Source organism: Suhomyces tanzawaensis, assembly GCF_001661415.1.
Source record: "Suhomyces tanzawaensis NRRL Y-17324 unplaced genomic scaffold CANTAscaffold_3, whole genome shotgun sequence".
NCBI classification, from domain to species: domain Eukaryota; kingdom Fungi; phylum Ascomycota; class Pichiomycetes; order Serinales; family Debaryomycetaceae; genus Suhomyces; species Suhomyces tanzawaensis.
The window spans coordinates 637,876-658,413 of NW_017963638.1; the positions used below are offsets into that span (position 1 = coordinate 637,876).

The 20,538-nt window shown below is 40.0% G+C and overlaps 6 protein-coding genes across 6 annotated transcripts; 5 read left to right on the plus strand and 1 right to left on the minus strand.

Moving 5' to 3' along the window:
- The first annotated feature begins 192 nt into the window (after positions 1-192).
- On the plus strand, positions 193-2,222 carry DLD2 (D-lactate dehydrogenase). The gene has a single exon (XM_020207496.1). The coding sequence runs from the start codon at positions 284-286 to the stop codon at positions 2,006-2,008; it is 1,725 nt and encodes a 574-aa protein (XP_020064973.1). The 5' UTR covers positions 193-283; the 3' UTR covers positions 2,009-2,222.
- Positions 2,223-5,200: 2,978 nt separating this feature from the next.
- Positions 5,201-7,945, plus strand: CANTADRAFT_21135 (OPT-domain-containing protein; the record flags this gene model as incomplete). Its single annotated transcript, XM_020206662.1, has 1 exon — positions 5,201-7,945. One exon carries the CDS (start codon positions 5,201-5,203, stop codon positions 7,943-7,945), a length of 2,745 nt encoding a protein of 914 aa, XP_020064974.1.
- A 1,084-nt stretch (positions 7,946-9,029) lies between these two features.
- On the plus strand, positions 9,030-11,875 carry CANTADRAFT_63987 (OPT-domain-containing protein; the record flags this gene model as incomplete). Its single annotated transcript, XM_020210885.1, has 2 exons — positions 9,030-9,448; positions 9,536-11,875. 2 exons carry the CDS (start codon positions 9,030-9,032, stop codon positions 11,778-11,780), a joined length of 2,664 nt encoding a protein of 887 aa, XP_020064975.1. The 3' UTR covers positions 11,781-11,875.
- A 1,626-nt stretch (positions 11,876-13,501) lies between these two features.
- Positions 13,502-16,360, plus strand: CANTADRAFT_99926 (OPT-domain-containing protein; the record flags this gene model as incomplete). The annotated part of the gene is made up of 2 exons (XM_020212020.1): positions 13,502-14,650; positions 14,735-16,360. 2 exons carry the CDS (start codon positions 13,502-13,504, stop codon positions 16,247-16,249), a joined length of 2,664 nt encoding a protein of 887 aa, XP_020064976.1. The 3' UTR covers positions 16,250-16,360.
- Positions 16,361-16,624: 264 nt separating this feature from the next.
- CANTADRAFT_217970 (uncharacterized protein) lies at positions 16,625-18,146 on the minus strand. The gene has a single exon (XM_020206738.1). The coding sequence runs from the start codon at positions 17,900-17,902 to the stop codon at positions 17,000-17,002; it is 903 nt and encodes a 300-aa protein (XP_020064977.1). The 5' UTR covers positions 17,903-18,146; the 3' UTR covers positions 16,625-16,999.
- Positions 17,586-20,455, plus strand: MET6 (5-methyltetrahydropteroyltriglutamate-homocysteine S-methyltransferase). Its single transcript, XM_020207497.1, has one exon. The coding sequence runs from the start codon at positions 17,886-17,888 to the stop codon at positions 20,181-20,183; it is 2,298 nt and encodes a 765-aa protein (XP_020064978.1). The 5' UTR covers positions 17,586-17,885; the 3' UTR covers positions 20,184-20,455.
- The last annotated feature ends 83 nt before the right edge of the window (positions 20,456-20,538 follow it).

Sequence of the window (20,538 nt, forward strand, 5' to 3'; positions counted from 1 at the left end):
GGTACAGTTTTAAAATTAAACTTAGTATGAAAAGATCCGGCCCCTATTACGAAAATTGAGTTTCCCGTATTACGAAAAGTTCCGGGCCGAGGGTTCGAATGTTTTCTAAAAACACTGTATTACTCAGACTGCCTAGTGCACAAAAATTGAGAAGTAATCTGAAAACTGCCAGGCGCAAATCGTCTATATTAATTTTGGTTTCCAATTCCGTTAACGCACGTGACAACAACAAGATACCATGGGATCAGGTCCCAAGTAAAGGTATCACAGTTTCAGTCGAGGGATGTTCAGAATACCGAAGAGCAGTGTACCCAATTTTATTAGCCACAGTACACTTCTTCAATCGCTCAGATCATCACGATGCGTACCCAAGACTTTGACTTTTACTCGGGGCCAAAGCACAGTCATACCTAAAAGTAAGCCTAAAAAGACAGCATCGCTTATCATTAACACAGCCTGCTTGATTTTAGTTGGTGTATCTGCTTATGCTTACGGAAAGCGCAAGGTAACTCAGCCCGCATCTTCATTATCTTCAACAACTCCACTCAGTTCCTTAAGTCCTCCTGCTTACTGCAATGACGATGAACTCATCCAGGCTATCCAAGAAATAACTAGTGTCATCGGCAAAGCAAAGGTAGTCAATACGAAGGTTGAATTGGATTTTCATACCAGGAATGATTTTACACCCCATGAACCTTTGGAGCATGAAAGACCAAAGTTTATTCTATATCCTACATCGACAGAAGAGGTATCGGAGATTCTAAAGGTATTGTATAAGTACAATGTTCCAGTTGTCCCATTTAGTGGTGGAACCTCATTAGAGGGGCATTTTTACTCTACCAGACAAGGTGTAATATTGAATACTTCCAAGATGAATAGAATTATCGAAATTAACCATGATGATATGGATGCTAAAGTGGAGGCAGGTGTCAATTGGCAGGATTTGAATGAGGTATTGAAACCTTCGGGGTTAATGTTGGGAACCGACTGTGGCCCAAATGGATTGATTTCTGGAATGATTAATACAAATGCTTCTGGAATCAATGCTTCAAGATATGGAGCTATGATCACTAATGTTATATCTGTGACTGTTGTTCTAGCAGATGGCACCATTGTGAAAACGAAAAGAAGACCACGAAAGTCAAGCGCTGGCTATAACTTAACAGGACTATTTGTTGGCAGTGAAGGAACATTGGGTATAGTCACAGAAGCTACAGTCAAATTACACCCATTGCCGAAAGTGGAAAGGGTTGTTGTATGTCAGTTTCCAGAGATGATCGATTCCACTAACACTGTTGCGCAAATTTTCCGTTCAGGCATCCAGCCTAATGCTGTCGAGTTAATGGATTCGGATATGATGCTGTGTTTGAACTATAGTGGGTTTTTATCCAGAAGATGGTTAGAGTGTCCAACTATCTTTTTCAAGTTAGGTGCTGTGAGTGAGAATATTGTTGATGAATATATTCAACAAGTTAATCGTATTGCCAAGAAGAACAACTGTCTGAATTTTATTTTTGCCACCACCGAAGAAGAAGGGGAGGAATTATTTTCTGCCAGAAAAAATGCCTTCTATGCTATGATTCAGTACGGAAAGAACGAAATTGATGAGGATGTAAGAATTTGGGTAACTGATATTGCGGTTCCCCTCTCCAAACTACCCTCAGTGTTGGGACAAGTCCATAAACTCATCAAATCATCTGGATTTCATTCGGTAATATTGGCTCATGCTGCTGACGGAAATTTCCATGCTGATTTGTATTACAAGATTGAGGACAAAGCAAAATGTGAAGAGGTCGTAAAACAGATGGTCAAGTTGGGCCTTGACAATGAAGGAACGTGTACTGGAGAACATGGGGTAGGTAATGCTAAGAGGAAATTCTTAATGGAAGAATTAGGAGAGGATGCTATAGATTTGATGAGAAAATTAAAAATCTCATTGGACCCGAAACGAATTTTGAACCCCGACAAAATCTTCAAAATTGACCCAGATGACCAAGGGGAGTATTGATATGTTATTAAGCATTAAGTTCACTAGCAAAAACTCACGAATAGAAACTAGCGCATTAAAACTTTTAGTTCAAAGAGATACAGTTACATACTAATACACATAAAATGAGCGAAATTCTGCATCGGTATGAACATAAGTTTTGTGTTGGAGTATGCTGCGAAGAAGTAGATTCGAGCAACGACGGAAAAGTTATTATAACGAAGTTCATATTCTTCAACGTAGCCGAATTATTTTTCGATCCAAGTAGTTGTAGCTTTGTCGAAAAGCTCAGTTGCATTTGAAATGGTTTCGTTTAAAAATCTCGTTTCCGAGAGTAACTTTAGGAAACCCAAATATTGGGACGATATTTTCTCATCTGAAACGTTGGTTATTTATACATCTGATCCATTCTGTGAACAATTGTCATATCGGCAACCTTTTGATTCTGTAGATAAAATAAATCTTTCAACAATTGATTCAGTAGAACGTTTCTTCTTAAAATCAACTAAATTTGCATATCGTTTTGGCAAAGAAGTCTTTTTACTAAAAAATCCAATTTGCATTAGTGATCGAGGTAATGACCACGAAGAATAATAAATTGCTTGTAACTTCTTAGATGCACTTCTGGCCCTACCTTGCTACCGTGCCAGCAATGTCAGTCAGATGGATATTGCATTTCATAATTCAATAAATCTAAGTGATCCAAAACTTTGCAGTTGCTCTTCCAGATCGCCTTAAAACTTTGAACAAAAGTGAATATTGAATCATCATAGTAGATTTTTGTTTAGTGATCATACCAAATAATGTGTCAGTGAATGTCAAGATGACACCCCTAAATAGCCGAGAAGCTAAACTGCCTCTTCAACAGCTGTAAAGCATTTTCAATATTAATTGAAAGCTCTATTAGTAGCTCGAGGCCCATAAAAAGAATCCCAGCTCGAAAATCCCAATCATCTTGCCGGAATTGTTACACCATTTAAGAAGTTTTTAAGAAAAGTAATTTGCTGGTTATATTGGTTGGAACAGCATCAAGACACAGATTGTGAATTAGGAAGTACTTGAAAACCACTCGTTTTAACTTCTACCTGTATTTATCCTAATTCATATTGAGTATGTTCTCAGATTTTGATCGGTTGCTATTCCTTTGATGCTTAATGCCAAGCTTCGAATACTAATTTACTTCAAGCTAGATTCATACCCATGAGGAATGTCGCTCCATCCTGGAGGTGTATCAAGAATTCTTAGGCGCACAATAGTACGGAGATCTTGCCGAAAAAAGAATCCCGAAAGAAACGGCATAATATTATCAAGTACTGAAATGATACAACTTTGCAATACTAGCTTCTCGGCGTTGTGCCCAGCCGAGCATAAGCCACAATTCGAAACGTCACGCATATGTGTGTTGAGAATACGATAAATTGTTATGAGCACATCCTTTCAAACCGGCATGCATATCCTGTCAATCGCGTAATGCAGGATCATGCGAGTATTGCCTTGACAACCAGGTATGGCTGTTACAGATAACACCGGTTCGTGGCATTGGAGGCTTGGTAGAAATGCTATAGGTTCAAGTACAAGTAATGAAATCAATTGATATGTGCGTTTTGTAGCTGAGACCCAAGAAGGAATTCAGTTTTCTAGAGTGTATGGTTTTGATGAAGATAAGGACGGAGTAATCGTGAAACAGTCCATAAACTATGACGCTTATAGAGTTGACAGATCATTTTAAACTATTTTAAGCCCCCCCCAAAGCTTGTTATCTTCCCTCCGCTCGAGTCTCAATTAATTTATTCTAAGCATCAATCAAATCGGTTGCTAATGATTGGACGGAAAGAATTCTGGGGCCAAATTTAGTATTTTACACAAAGGGCCTACTGGATCACTGATAATAGAGATTTGATTGCTATTGTGAAAATAGTGGTCCTGATCATAATACACGGCCCAAACTTTAAACCCGGAAAAATAGATAAAATATACGCCGATGTGGGCTAACTAGCTTTAGAAGAATAGTTTTGAACCGTGACTTCGTAAATCATTTACCTGAGGGGGATATTATACCTATTCATGTGAACCACAAATGTCTTTGTGCTTTGATTGAGTTGGCCCTGAGACGGAACCTGCTTTCGGTTTGAAGAATTTCTGAGGTAATGAGAAAATGCGAAACTTTGAGACACCAGTGCCTGCGTGCATAATTTTCTAATTAACAAGCTACAGTATTAGTAGGCATCATTAGCCCAGTTAAGGATGGCCACGTCAATTTCTGAGCACACTATGAATGTACTCGACTAGCCCTCCAATAAACGTCACCTTTTCAATTGGAAACGTTTATCAGCAGAGAATTAATTAAACTGAAATAAACACAAATAACCTCAAGAAAATAGTAGATTAAACACCAATACTGATATCTCAGCAAAGGATCAAGTAGGCTTTCCCAATCAGGCTTTCCCAAATCAGAGTTACACAAGTCGCAACAGCTATAGTTTTGAGGATTATGTGACTTCAGAGTTCACGGAGTTGCGTCTTCACTATCAGTGTTGACTCTGTGATTAAACATCTACTTCAAAATTAGCATAATTTTGACTTTGTTGTATTTTAAGTGAATCATTTAACGAATTGTATTATTTATTAGCCTATAGTGGGTTCAAAATCATAATTTAATCTAATAAGCCAAATCAAAGTAAATGCAAAATTCTACATCAATAATGAAAACACCACAATAGACTAATTTCATGTATGTGCTGCAAAACATCACCCTTGCTGATTATGGAGCCGTATAAGTGCGAGGTGGATAGTGTGGACTTACTGTCAAAAGGATTTCAAAGCCACCAAGCAGCTACTTTATTGAGAATTTAACAGCCGTGGATTAACGAGAAGTCATTCTATCCATAAACCATGAAAGTGAGAGTTGATGAAATCGAAGCTTGCGAAGCAGCTAATACATACTAGCTTTTGGTTTTTTGATCGAATTACTGGGGTAAAATTAATTTGGATGTTAACTGCTTCCCAATATGGTTTCCGGTAAGGGTTTGTTGATTAGCGAAATGGGTTTGTCAAAAATAAAGTGGCTTAAAGGTATGCGCTTAGTTTATCTCAAGTTCAATTTTGCAACTGGTGTATGCGTTGCAGCCACTTTTAGAAAATGGTATCCCTATTCTTGTTTTACTATAAATTAGAAGACTTTCCAAGATATTATCATCAAAAGCAGCAAAAGCCATGAGTTCTAACAAGTTAGATGCTCTTGATAGCATCAGAAGTATTGGTAATGCTGGTTATTTGGATATTGAGGATCATGAAGTCAAATTAGATTCGGTTGCTTCTGCTAGAATTGGCCTAGAGAACGTTGGTCGAGAATTGACTGATCAACAGAAATTTTTGATTCTTAATAGGTTGGGTTTGGAAGGATTGTTGTCATTGGATGATTTGCCGCTCACTGCTTCTTTCATGATAGAGAAAACTCAGAAGTTATCTATTTCGGAAGCCTTGACTATTATTCAGGATTCTCACAAAAAGCTTGAGGCTGATGTGAATATTCCAGTAGAAGAGTACAACCTTTATGAGAATTTGCTTAACTCAACTCCGAACTCATTAAGCTATAGTAGTCAGTCTGGAATTGATGAAAAGCTTGAGAAGCTGAAGTTTGGTAATGTGGAAGTAAAAGAGGCACATTCGTTCTCTTCTGATAGTGAATCACAAGGAGTTTACAACCCTTACAAGCTTGTTGATTGGGAATTGCAGGTAAGACTAGAGGCAGCGTTGATTGCATACCATTCTCCTTATCAAGAAGTTAGATCAGTAACTGATCCATATGATGATCCGTCAGTACCAGTTGAGACAATAAGAGTGTATGTTTTAGGTCTCATTTGGACAGCTATTACTGCCTTTGTTAATGAATTTTTTGGTGATAGACTTCCAGGAATTTCGTTGTCAACTTCTGTTGTCCAGATGCTTCTCTATCCATGTGGCAAGGCTTGGGAATACATTATCCCAAATTGGAAAGTCAAGGTTTGGAAATACGAGGTTGCATTAAATCCAGGACCATGGACTTTTAAGGAACAAATATTAACAGGACTCATGTTTACTATGGGTGGTGGTGGGAATTACGTTTCCTCTAATATTACTGCCCAAAAATTGAATATCTTCTATCGCAATGACTGGGTCAATTTTGGCTATCAGGTATTGTTAGTTTTGAGTACAAACTGTATGGGACTTGGATTTGCTGGAGTCTTGAGAAGATTCGTTATTTATCCAACTGAAGCAGTTTGGCCAACCATCTTACCTGCGCTTGCATTGAACAGGGCACTATTAGACACAGAAAAGAAAGAGAGGATTAACGGATGGACAATTACTAGATACAAGTTTTTTATTCTTGTCACAACAGCTTCCTTTCTATACTTCTGGATCCCAAACTACTTGTTCCAAGCTTTATCCTACTTCAACTGGATGACTTGGATCAAGCCTGATAATTTTAACCTAGCGGTAATCACTGGTGCCCAATTGGGTTTGGGGCTAAATCCAATTTCATCATTTGACTGGAACGTGTTTGGGACTGGTGCATTGGTCAATCCAGTTTATACAACTTTGAACCTGTACCTCGGATCAATCGTGAGTTTTTTCATAATTGTTGGTATCTACTACAGTAACTACAAATGGACAGCCTATCTTCCTATCAATGCCAACCAATTATTTACGAATACAGGTGACTATTATCGCGTGAGAGAAGTGCTTGACGAGAGGAGTTTGTTTAATCAAGACAAATATGATGCCTATGGGCCACCATTCTATTCAGCTGGGAACTTGATGAATTACGGTGCTTTTTTTGCACTCTACCCGTTCGCTATTATTCACGAGATTGCTTTGACTTACAAGCCAGTATGGACTGCATTAAAGGGCCTCGTTAAGTCAATAAGACATTGGAAGGCTTCTACTTATGAAGACTTTACCGATCCTCACTCCACTATGATGAAAAAGTACAAAGAAGTTCCCGACTGGTGTTATTATATCCTTCTTCTAGTATCTCTTTTGTTTTCCATATTAAGTGTGAAGTTGTATCCAGCTAATACACCAGTATGGGGAATATTCTTTGCACTTGGTATCAACTTTGTCTTCTTGATTCCACTTACAACACTTCAGGCAACCACAGGTTTTAGCTTTGCACTTAATGTATTAGTGGAGTTAATTGTTGGCTATGCTCTTCCAGGAAATGGCTTGGCTTTGATGACAATAAAGGCATTGGGAACCGAATTGGATGCGCAAGCACTGGGATTTATCTCTGATCAGAAGTTGGGCCATTACAGTAAGCTACCACCAAGAGCAATGTTCAGAATTCAAGTCCTTGGAACAATTGTGGGATCATTTGTTAGCATGGCAGCCTTGATTTTCAAATTGGATCATTTTGAAGATTATTGTCAGCCACATCAAAAAGACAAGTTTTCCTGTCCTGGAACGAACACTTTCTTTGCAGCTTCTGTTATTTGGGGTGTTATTGGGCCAAAGAAGGTATTCAATGGATTGTATCCAATCTTACGTTGGTGCTTTTTGATTGGGTTTTTGTTGTCAATTCCTTGTGTTGTGATTAAGTTATACGGACCAAAGCGTTACGTCAAATTTTTCCAACCTAGTATTATAATCGGTGGAATGATAAGCTGGGCACCAGGTAACTTGTTCTACCTGACTGGAGGGGTTTATTTATCAATCGCTTCCATGTGGTATCTCAAAACAAGATTTGCATCGTTTTGGTCAAAGTACAACTATGTCTTCAGTAGTGCTATGGAAGCCGGGATTGCTTTTAGCAGTATCATCATTTTCTTTGCAGTTCAGTACCACCCAAAAAATGTGACTTGGTGGGGAAATACTGTTCCATTTGCCGGTATTGATGGAGGGAATGGGCAACAAGCACGACTCAATGCAAGCCTTCTACCAGATGGTTACTTTGGCCCTAGGGTAGGTAATTTCCCATAAATACATTTGAGAAGCAAGAGACACTTCGAATGTATATTGTTCTTAATTTTTTAACCAAGTAGTGCGTGCAATTAATATCTAATAAACTCTAGTTGAGTTAATATCAAGTACTTATCGCCGATAGTGTTTGACTAAGTTGCAAGAATCCGATACTAATCCCTAAATTGGGCCTATAAGGGAGTGCAAGATCAAGCTAAAACTTAAGTAAGGTATTAACAGATTCTCTCTGCCAAGTAACTCAATAAACCTCATTAAGTTTGGACCCTTAAAAGAACCCCTGCCTCCCCAGACGAGGATAAAAGAGTACTAGTATCATTCAGAATGTTCTAATTCATGTTCTTCCCTGACAACAGAATTCAAATACGACTAAAAAAGCCTTACGATAAGAGGCGATAAGCAACTGTGATTGGACAAGTGGATATGATATGCATTTAGACAAGAGGCTAATTTCTACAAGCCTAGTTTCAACTAGCCTCCTGACCCCATGGCTCTGTCAAAATACGGAAAATCCCCGAAAAAATATATTCTTGGCGGGGCTTGGAGGTGAGGCTTGAAGTGGGGATCATACAATTAAGGTTGAAGGCATAATCTCTCTAAACTTTACACTTCCGGTATGTAATACACTATGATAAATTGATGCCTCAATTTAGCGAGAAATGTGGATCGCATAGTACCGTTCGCTTTAGTCTCTTATTCTTTAACTTGTTAGTTGTTGATCGTTGCTGGACCAAGTTTCAAGCAAAATTAAATCTTGAGCAAAAATAGTTTGTTAGAGCAAATGCTATCTATTATCTTTGAGACGGGGGGCTTAAAAGATAGGTTACCCTATTTCCTTAGTTGACAGAGCTTTTCGAGTATCAAATTGGTGCCTGTGTAGTAGGGTAATTGTGCCAAAAAAATATTTTTTACGCATAGTTTTGCAGCCATGCTCAATTACACCCTGTGGTGAGATGAATGTCAAGCCATAGTTTATAGCCACAACTTCACTTGATGGCCATAATGTAGTAACTGATGTGAAAATTTTAGTATAAATGTTGACTGGAGTGACCAGAGGAATGCCATTGCAAACACCAGAAATCCAATTATGAGTGTGGAAAAGGATATCTTAGACGATACTAAAGTTCAAAACGTAACTAGTGTCGCAAGTCACTTAGATATTGCTGATCATGAAGTGAACTTGGCAGCTGTTGTTTCTCATAAGATCGCAATAGAGGATGTTGGCGTTGAGCTTACCTCTGATCAGAAATACTTGGTAATCAATAGATTAAATTTGACTGGTTTAACTTCGTTGGATGATTTACCTCTTACTGTGTCGTTCATCCTTGATAAGATTCAAAAGTTGACAGTTGAAGAATCTCTTAAAATATTGAGAAAAGCAGTTATTGAGTACGCAAATGATGTTAATATTCCTGTTGAGGAGTACAGCCTTTACGAAAAATTGGTTGAATCCAGTGACAACTACTCTTCCGAAGAAGAACACCTGGATACCAGAGAAAAGCTAAAGTCAAACTTTAGTACTAATATCCGTGATGTGAATGATATTGATAGCTCTTCCAACGATGGGGAGCCTATCCTGTATAACCCTTACAGAATTGTTGATTGGAATTTTCAGGTAAGATTAGAGGCAACTTTGATTGCATACCATTCTCCTTATCAAGAAGTTAGATCAGTAACTGATCCTTTTGATGATCCAACTATTAAAGTTGAGACATTAAGAGTGTATGTTCTAGGACTTATTTGGACATGCATCAGTGCATTTGTCAACCAGTTCTTTGATGACAGATTGCCCGGTATTACATTATCCACTTCAGTTGCGCAAATGTTACTTTACCCTTGTGGAAAAGCTTGGGAATTTGCCATTCCAAATTGGAAGTTAAAGCTCGGGAAGTATGAAATTGAATTAAATCCTGGTCCATGGACATATAAAGAGCAAATATTGTCGGGCCTTATGTTTACAGTCGGTGGTGGTAGCAGTTATGCAGCTTGGAATATCACAGCACAGAAATTAGATACATTCTATGGTAATGACTGGGTTACAACTGGGTATCAGGTGCTTTTACTTTTGAGTATTAATTTTATGGGAATTGGCTTTGCAGGTGTGTTGAGGAAATTTGTGGTTTACCCAACAAGATCAATTTGGCCTGGGCTATTGCCTACACTTGCGTTGAACAGAGCCCTTTTGGTGCCAGAGAAAAAGGAGAATATCAACGGTTGGACGATCTCGAGATACCGCTTTTTCTTTTTTGTCACTTCAGCATCTTTTCTCTACTTTTGGATTCCAGATTATCTCTTCCAGGCACTTTCATACTTTGGTGGTTGGATGACATGGATCAAACCGAATAACTTCAATCTTGCTGTAATTACTGGTCCATCCTCTGGATTGGGTTTCAGTCCTATTCCTTCGTTTGACTGGAATGTTGTGGGAACAAATGCATTGACGACACCATTTTACAGTACAATCAATCAGATTATTGGAACCTTCTTGAGTTTTTTCATAATTGTTGGAGTATACTACAGCAACCATAAATGGACAGGATACTTGCCAATCAACAGTAACAGATTATTTTCTAACACCGGATCCTCCTATAAGATATCAAAAATTCTAAATGAGGACAATTTGTTTGATCAGGAGAAATATGAGAAGTACGGTCCACCATTTTACACAGCAGCGAATATAGTACTGTACAGTGCTTTCTTTGCTCTCTACCCCTTTGCAATTATTCATGAGATTGCAATGACCTATGAGGCATTATGGGATTCCTTAAAGGGGTTTTATCATTCACTTAGGAATTTTCGTAGATCCACATTTGAAGGTTTTGATGATCCGCACTCCTTGATGATGAGAAAATACAAAGAAGTTCCTGATTGGGTTTTTCTTGTTGTTTTGGTGATATCGATTGTGCTTGCCATTCTTTGTGCTGAGTTGTATCCTACGAATACTCCGGTCTGGGCAATATTCTTTGCTTTGGGCATTAATTTTGTCTTCTTGATTCCCATCACAACTCTTTATTCGACAACAAACTTCAGTTTCGGATTAAATGTCTTGGTTGAGTTGATTATTGGTTATGCACTTCCTGGGAATGGTTTTGCTTTGTTGTTCATTAAAGCGTTAGGATACAACATTGATGGGCAAGCTCAAAATTATATCACAGATCAGAAGATTGGACATTATGCCAAGATACCACCTAGGGCAATGTTTCGTATCCAGATTATTGGAGTTTTTGTTGGTACTTTTATAAACTTGGCTGCTTTGAATTTCAAAATCAATCATATTGAAGACTACTGTGCTCCTCTTCAGAAGGATAAATTTTCTTGTCCAAATTCGGGAACAATTTTTGCAGCCTCCGTGATTTGGGGTGTAATTGGTCCAAAGAAGGTATTCCATGGCTTGTACCCCATAATGCAGTACGCTTTCCTCATTGGAGCACTTGTTGCTATCCCATTTGTTATCATCAAGCTTTACGGCCCCAAAAAGTATGTGAAGTATTTCCAACCAAGTCTTATTCTAGGAGGATTTATTATATGGGCACCGGGTAGCATTTTCTACCAACTTGGTCAAGTTTACCTTTCTACTGCATTCATGTGGTACGGAAAGTCACGCTACCCTGCTTTTTGGAATAAGTATAACTACGTTTTCAGCAGTGCAATGTCTGCAGGTGTTGCTTTCAGTAGTATTATTATTTTCTTTGCTGTCCAGTACCATGCTAAGGACATTGAGTGGTGGGGAAATACCGTTGTCAGTGCCGGCATTGACGGTGATGGTAATCAAAGACTTTTAAATGCCAGTTTGTTACCTGACGGTTATTTTGGTCCTAGAATTGGCCATTTTCCATAAATTTGAACTACCTTTGTTCTCATCGTTTATTACCTTTCTTTAGCTTTTGTTCTCTTGACTTATGATATATATAATTAACTTATGGCACAAATAGTTTATTTCCCCGACAGTAGTTGGGTAGCCATTGTCTTAAAACTAAGCTTCGGTTACTTTGACACAGGTCAGCGAAAAGGATGAAATGATTAAATTAGGGATTAGATTGATTAGTTTTGCATAGCTTTTTATGGGCTTATATCAACTCTAACTTCTGGAGTCAGCAGTGTAGGAGGTATTGCTTTTCAAAAATGCGGTTCAAAAACCTGAAATTTTAGTAAAACAGTCCCGCGGCATTATGGAGTTCTTATGCGCAGATATTTCCCCAAATCTATTTATGAATATATCAACTCCATGTAAGATTCAAGAATTTTGCGTTCCTGTATTCTATTTGAATACAAAGTCTTGCCATCCTCGTCTTTTTCGATGATTTTAAGAAATATCCATAGCCCCTAAAAACTCATAGAGTCAGTAAAACCCAGCTATGTTTTCTGAATCAATTTTAATCAATCTTAAGTGTTTTTAGGCGTAATCTTTGTGTAATATTCCTATCTTTGGTCATCAACTTCAATCTTGCATTTTTACCATCTGAGAAATGGGCTATTTCAACAAACTTGCAAGAAGTATCAGATGCAACCAATGAGAACCAAATATTAAACTTTCTACTATTCTTGTTTTAAGCTTCTGTCTCACTAAGTTGGTTCAAGTACATGGACACCGAGCATTTAGAATCATACAGAGTCAAATGAAATTATCATTGCAGTAAGTATTCATTAAACTTAGATCAACAGTCTCTTAATGCTACACCATTTACTTGAAATAAGTGGTATATCTTCCCCGATCAGTGTGAAGTTGTATCTTGAAATAGTTCTCTCCTGAAAATAGAAACTCGTATGCAAAATTCTAATCCATTAGATAGTCAACTAGCTTCAAGTACATTGCTAGTTGACTCCATGTTGCATAGACTTCAATTTTATAAGTATGAGGGGAACAGATATCGCTTATCCTAACTTAGTAGGATGATCTGTAATATGCCGTTTTTAAGATACGGAAACTATCAAGTCCTGAAACCAGCCAACTTGCATGGTTCAGCAAAGCACATCAGCGCATCAAGTAATCGAAATTGGTCTTATCCCAATATCAACGAAAAATAAACCTGGAAGATAAGAAATGAACTATTGTTCTTGGCGGCTCATTGCATATGTCAAACTGGTATTGAAATGGCTTTCCTGCATTGTGGTAATGCAGGGCCGGGGTAGGGTCCAAGTCAAACCAATCATCTAAACGAACCTTATAAACTTCGTTGTTTTGGTTCGTCTAACAGGACAGTGAAAGCTTCCTCCTATCAGCCATCTTTACTAGGTAGTAATCTTGCTAAACCTCAATTCGCTTGTACTTTTTTTATTGCTCCAAAAAGGTTCTTCAAAATCAAACTTTATTTTTTGAAGTAAGGTTTGCGAAATATTAAGAGGCTCCAAGAATTTCTTATCTGCAAAAAAGTGCATAGGGCATAAAAGATAAGAGGGTTTTAAGGTAGTATGTCCAGAGTGAACGGCTCCAATATCAAGAAATTTTATGGATCTTGGCACGAGAGTAATCAATTACCAGGGGTACAACTTGATTTCAGGGAGGTATAAAATACGTGACAATTGTCAGGATATTTGAGTATTCGAAATACTGAAAGCACAATGAATTCAGAAAAAGAAGCTGCACTCGAAAATATCAAAAGTATAACAAGTGCTGGCCGTTTTGACTTGGAAGACCATGAAGTCAACCTACAAGCTATTGCTTCTGTTCCTCTCGGTCTCGAAGAAGTCGGCCAACAATTAGCCTTGGCTCAGAAGGACTTGATTCTTAAAAGGTTAGATCTTAATGGTTTGGTTTCCATGGACGATTTGCCTTTGACTGCAACTTTCATGATCGAAAAGGTAGAAAAAATGTCAATAGATGAAGCCATCTTAATTCTTGAAGAGTCACTCATTGAGTTTGAAAATGATGTCAACATTCCTATGAATGAGTATGACTTTTACGAGAAGTTAGTCGCAATGAGGCCACAAATGGATGAAGATTCTCTTGGAAGCAGTTTAGATGAAAAGCTTAAGAGTGGCGTGAAAGTTAACGAAGTCGATCCTGAAGTTTCATCTTCAAGTAGTTCTGAGGATTTTTCTGGTAGTTCACCATTTCAAGTTGTTGATTGGAAGTTGCAAACAAAATTGGAAGCTGCCTTAATTGCTTATTACTCGCCTTACCAAGAAGTGAGAGCTGTTACTGATCCATACGACGATCCTACAATTCCTGTTGAGACGCTACGTGTATACTTTTTGGGTATCATTTGGGTTTGTATCTCAGCGTTTGTTAATCAGTTCTTTAACGACAGATTTCCAGGTATTTCCTTGTCTTCAAATGTTGTACAAATGTTACTTTACCCATGCGGTAAAGCAATGGAATACATTGTTCCCAAGTGGAAATTCAAGGTGTGGAAGTATACCATTGATTTAAATCCAGGGCCATGGACTTACAAAGAACAAATCTTGTGCAGTCTTATGTCTGCTGTAGGAGGTGGTACAAGTTATGTCGGTTGGAATATCACGGCTCAGAAACTTCCCTTCTTCTATGGTAACACTTGGGTCACTATGGGCTACCAAATCCTCTTACTTTTGTGCACCAACTTCATGGGAATTGGGTTTGCTGGAATCTTGAGAAAGTTTGTTGTTTATCCATCAAGAGCAGTTTGGCAAGAGCTTTTACCAACACTTGCATTGAACAGAGCATTATTGCAACCAGAGAAGAAAGAGAATATCAATGGCTGGACCATATCGAGTTATAAATTCTTCTTCGTTACGATGGCTCTGTCTTTCGCTTACTTCTGGTTGCCAAACTATCTCTTTTCTGCTCTTTCTACTTTCAACTGGATGACATAGATTAAGCCAGACAACTTGAATTTAGCAGTTATTACTGGCTCACAATTGGGATTAGGATTCAACCCAATCGCTTCATTCGATTGGAATGTCATCCTGTACAGAAGTCCATTGACTACTCCATTTTATGCGACCATCAACTTGTGTATTGGTTCATTTATAAGTTTCTTCATTATACTTGGGGTATATTACTCGAACTTCAAATGGACAAAATACCTTCCCATCAATAGCAATGGCTTGTTCACTAATACAGGCGATCCTTATCAAGTGAGAAATGTTGTCAATTCCGATAGTCTCTTTGATAAAGAAAAATACGAGCAGTATGGACCTCCATATTACACTGCTGGTAACTTGGTTTTGTATGGTGCATTTTTCGCAATCTACCCATTTGCAATTGTTCATGAAATTGCAATGACTTACAAACCATTGTGGGCTACAATCAAGAATTTTGGGTCTTCTTTAAAGGATTGGAGAAAGTCAACTTATGAAGGTCAAACTGATCCACATTCGATCATGATGAGAAAATACAAAGAAGTTCCTGATTGGGTTTTCATCATTGTTTTGTTGCTCTCAATAATGTGTGCCATTCTTTGCGCAGAGTTGTATCCAACAAACACACCAGTTTGGGCTATCTTCTTCGCAATAGGTATTAATTTTGTGTTTTTGATTCCAATCACTACACTTTATGCTACTACTAATTTCAGTTTTGGCTTAAATGTCTTGGTTGAATTGATCATGGGCTATGCTCTCCCAGGAAACGGTCTTGCATTGATGTTTATCAAGGCATTGGGTTACAATATCGATGGACAGGCACAGAATTATATTACGGATCAGAAGATGGGCCATTACGCAAAGATTCCACCAAGAGCAATGTTCCGCATTCAGATGTTTGGTGTTTTTATTGGAACCTTCATAAATTTGGCAGCTTTGAACTTCAAGCTTAACCATGTTGAAGATTATTGCACTCCTCATCAAAAGCAAAAATTCTCATGCCCAAGCTCAAGGACCTTTTTCTCGTCATCAGTCATCTGGGGTGTTATTGGGCCAAAGAAGGTTTTCAATGGGTTATATCCTATGTTGCAGTGGTGCTTCTTAATTGGTTTCTTATTAGCTATTCCATGTATCGTTATTAAGCTTTATGGTCCAAAACGGTACGTGAAATATTTCCAACCAGCACTCATTATTGGAGGTATGCTCAATTGGGCTCCATACAACCTCTCCTATTATACCGGAGGTCTCTATACATCCATCGCATTCATGTGGTACATTAAGAACAAGTACGCTGCATTCTGGAACAAGTATAATTATGTGTTGAACAGTGCCTTATCAGCTGGTGTTGCTTTCAGTAGTATCATTATTTTCTTTGCAGTACAGTACCACGCGAAAGATGTTAACTGGTGGGGTAACAGTGTCTACTATGCTGGTATTGACGGCGGAAATGGAATTCAAGCTCACATGAATGCCACTGTTTCAGCACCAGAAGGGTATTTCGGTCCCAGATTTGGTCACTTACCTTGAGGTGAACAGTTTATAGCAATACACTTACCGTTCAGCTTTTAATTAAGGGCGTGACTCTAATTTGTTGAAGAATATTTAACCAGGGTTTTGATAAGGTATGCCCCTTGTCCAAATAACTGATTTTCTGGTTTTTATTAATTCATTTTTCTCTTTGTTAGTCCAAATGATCAAAAAAGCGACATTTCTCCACCATTTCAAAATTTTAGTACAGAAAACACAAAAGTAGCAAGTATATCGGGGAAGACAATTATTATCGCCAATGGTAATATAAATACTTGAAGGAAACCCCAGCCATTTTCTGTAAGACTGATTTCACACAGCTGTTTGTTGACTGTCTAAATTTCCATTTTGGTTTTCGTGAGAAATTGAACCAAAAGCTTGTTTTATGTACAGATAAACCCAGAATAAACACTAGGAAGTGTTATCTAACCAAAATTGATCTTCAGGGACCATTTATTCGGCTTTTGAAGTCTGCTTTTTTTTTACAGTCCGATTTCATATTTTGCATCTTTTGATCTTGGTCCTTATCTCATGCAGGAAAGGAAAGTATCGTGGGGGTAGACTAAGCTGATAAGGCCCGATCGTGATTGCAAAGCTCAGACGACTGCAGAAATACAGATTAAACCGTCAGGAACGTGTCTACAGAGATAGTTCTCAATGATGTTTGCTGGAATACACGAATGCTTAAAAGCAGACAATAGTTACAAACTGATGCTGATCGCCACTGCATGGCTTCGTGGCTTGATGGTTTCAGGAAAATGCCACAAATTTGCCCGAACACGAGGAATGGCCCATGCTTACGGTCCAACGTGAAAAATTTGATTCAATTGAACATGTTGAGCCCGAAAACCTAAGCCCGCAATGGTAGTGGAATTTCACGTGACCCGACATACTGCCGCTAAAGGCGGGGGCAACTATACGAGGAAACCATTCAAAATTGCTGGTTGGCGGGAGGTTCGTTACACGATTGTGGTGCACCACGCGTAGTGTGGGCGACATGGTAGCGTACGACCAGGCTCGCGGTCGTCTACACTGTCTGGGGTGGTGGCCAGCTGGTGGCTCGTTGCCCAGCGATTGTGCAGGTTGGCTAATTGATAGTGTACGACGATTATGTAGGCCCATGCATCCTGCACAATGCCAGGAGGTACTATCGGGGGAACTATCCGATACTGGCGGGACACTGGGCCCTCTAGAACTACGCCAGCGCCCGCCCAGCGACGGTGGTGGCACGGTGGTGACGGCAGCCCGGGCACACCCCCTGCCCCCTGGCGGCTCCCGCTGGCCATACGTCGACCCACCGCCCCAAACGCTATCGTCCAAGAACATGTGATCATGACTCATCTCCACACGTGAACTAGCACAATCCCGCTTCAGGCGCATGTGACGCCAACACCGATCTCTAAACGACCAATACGACTGGCGGCCCACGCTATCTGCAGTCAGAGCCATGCACGACGTGCCGTTGCAGGCATAGCGTCCAACATCCCCCAGCGCATCCTGCGCAGGTGCCCAACCACTTTGGTAACGTGCTCCAGACGAGTCAATTTTCACCCCGGTTAGATTACTATATAAACGTGTGGATCGCTCGCCCTTTTTCTCTTTCTCGATAGTACTAATCATACACACATCAAACACAATGGTCCAATCCTCCATTTTAGGTTTCCCACGTATCGGTGGACAAAGAGAGTTGAAGAAGATCACCGAGTCTTACTGGCAAGGAAAGGTCTCTGCCGACGACTTGTTGGCCAAGGGTAAGGAATTGAGAGCCCACAACTGGAAGTTGCAAAAGGAAGCTGGCGTGGACATCATCCCATCCAACGACTTCTCTTTCTACGACCAAGTTCTCGATCTCTCTCTCTTGTTCAACGTGATCCCAGACAGATACACCAAGTACGACTTGGCCCCTATCGACGTCTTGTTCGCCATGGGTAGAGGTTTGCAAAGAAAGGCCACCGAAACCACTGCTGCTGTTGACGTGACTGCCTTGGAAATGGTCAAGTGGTTCGACTCCAACTACCACTACGTCAGACCAACTTTCTCTCACTCCACCGAGTTCAAGTTGACTGGTGAAATCAAGCCAGTGGTTGAATTCAAGGAGGCCAAGGAATTGGGCATCCACACCAGACCTGTCATTGTCGGTCCTATCTCCTACTTGTACTTGGGTAAGGCTGACAAGGACTCCCTTGACTTGGACCCAATCTCCCTCTTGGACAAGGTTCTTCCAGTCTACCAACAATTGTTGGCTCAATTGAAGGAAGCTGGTGCCGACCAAGTCCAAATCGACGAGCCAGTCTTGGTCTTGGACTTGCCTGAAGCTGTCCAAGCCAAGTACCAAGCTGCTTACGAAGCCCTTGTTGGTGACAACTACCCAGAATTGATCTTGACTACCTACTTCGGTGACGTCAGACCAAACTTGAAGGCCATCTCCAAGTTGCCAGTCAGCGGTTTCCACTTTGACTTCGTCAGAGTCCCAGAACAATTGGACGACGTTGTCTCTATCTTGTCCAGCAACCAATCTCTTTCCGTCGGTATTGTTGATGGTAGAAACGTCTGGAAGACCAACTTCGCCAAGGCCTCCGACTTCGTCAGCAAGGCCATTGAAAAGGTTGGCAAGGACAGAGTCGTTGTCTCCACTTCTTCCTCCTTGTTGCACACTCCAGTCGACTTGGTCTCCGAAAAGAAGTTGGACCCAGTCATCAAGGACTGGTTCTCTTTCGCCACCCAAAAGTTGGACGAAGTTGTCATTCTCGCCAAGAACGCTTCCGGTGAAGATGTCTCTGAAGCTTTGGCCGCCAACGCTGCCTCCATCAAGTCTAGAACCGAATCTTCTATCACCACTAACCCTAAGGTTCAAGAAAGATTGGCCACCATCACCGAATCCTTGTCCACCAGAAAGGCTCCTTTCCCAGAAAGATTGGCCGTTCAAAAGGAAAAGTACAACTTGCCATTGTTCCCAACCACCACCATTGGTTCTTTCCCACAAACCAAGGACATCAGAGTCAACAGAAACAAGTTTGCTAAGGGTGAAATCACTGCTCAAGAATACGAAACCTTCATCAACAAGGAAATCGAGACCGTCGTTAGATTCCAAGAAGAAGTTGGTTTGGATGTCTTGGTCCACGGTGAGCCAGAAAGAAACGATATGGTCCAATACTTCGGTGAACAATTGGATGGTTTCGCTTTCACCACCAACGGTTGGGTTCAATCCTACGGTTCCAGATACGTCAGACCACCTGTGGTTGTCGGTGATGTCTCCAGACCAAAGGCTATGACTGTCAAGGAATCTGTCTACGCTCAATCCATCACCAAGTCCCCAATGAAGGGTATGTTGACTGGTCCAGTCACTTGTTTGAGATGGTCTTTCCCAAGAGACGACGTTTCTGGTAAGGTCCAAGCCTTGCAATTGGGTTTGGCCTTGAGAGACGAAGTCCAAGACTTGGAAGCTGCCGGTATCACCGTCATTCAAGTCGATGAACCAGCCATCAGAGAAGGTTTGCCATTGAGAGCTGGTAAGGAAAGATCTGACTACTTGAACTGGGCTGCTCAATCTTTCAGAGTTGCCACTTCTGGTGTCGACAACTCCACTCAAATCCACTCTCACTTCTGTTACTCCGACTTGGATCCAAACCACATTAAGGCCTTGGACGCCGATGTTGTTTCCATCGAATTCTCCAAGAAGGACGACCCTAACTACATTCAAGAGTTCTCCAACTACCCTAACCACATTGGTTTAGGTTTGTTCGACATTCACTCTCCAAGAATTCCATCAACTGCTGAATTCATTGCTAGAGTCGAAGAAATCTTGAAGGTCTACCCAGCTGCCAACTTCTGGGTCAACCCAGATTGTGGTTTGAAGACCAGAGGATGGGCTGAAGTCAAGGAGTCTTTGACCCACATGGTTGAGGCCGCCAAGCACTTCCGTGCTAAGTACTAAAGATCCTGAGTGATCTTTTGCATTCTTCAATTCTTCAATTGTTGATGATGCTATATCCTGCGATTACATTTATTCAACATTAATGTAATTTTTACGTTTAATTTACTGTGATTTTTTTATTTTCAGTCATGTCTGTTTGGACTGCAAGTTTACTTGCAGCTTCATGGTTATTGTCTTATTACTGTATTTAGTGGACTTGACGCTTGTCGTCGAGTCCAAGAAGGGGTTTAAAATTTTGGGATTTCAACATCGGTTAATAATATTCAGAATATATATCTAATATTACTTTTTGTAGCTTTCATGGGGACAGGTCGCGGAACTCTTGGTTAATCAATTTTAGAGTCTCATCAACTGG

Coding starts and splice junctions, on each gene's coding strand:
- DLD2 (XM_020207496.1), top strand. CDS start 284: ATGTTCAGAATACCGAAGAGCAGTGTACCCAATTTTATTAGCCACAGT.
- MET6 (XM_020207497.1), top strand. CDS start 17,886: ATGGTCCAATCCTCCATTTTAGGTTTCCCACGTATCGGTGGACAAAGA.
- CANTADRAFT_217970 (XM_020206738.1), bottom strand. CDS start 17,902: ATGGAGGATTGGACCATTGTGTTTGATGTGTGTATGATTAGTACTATC.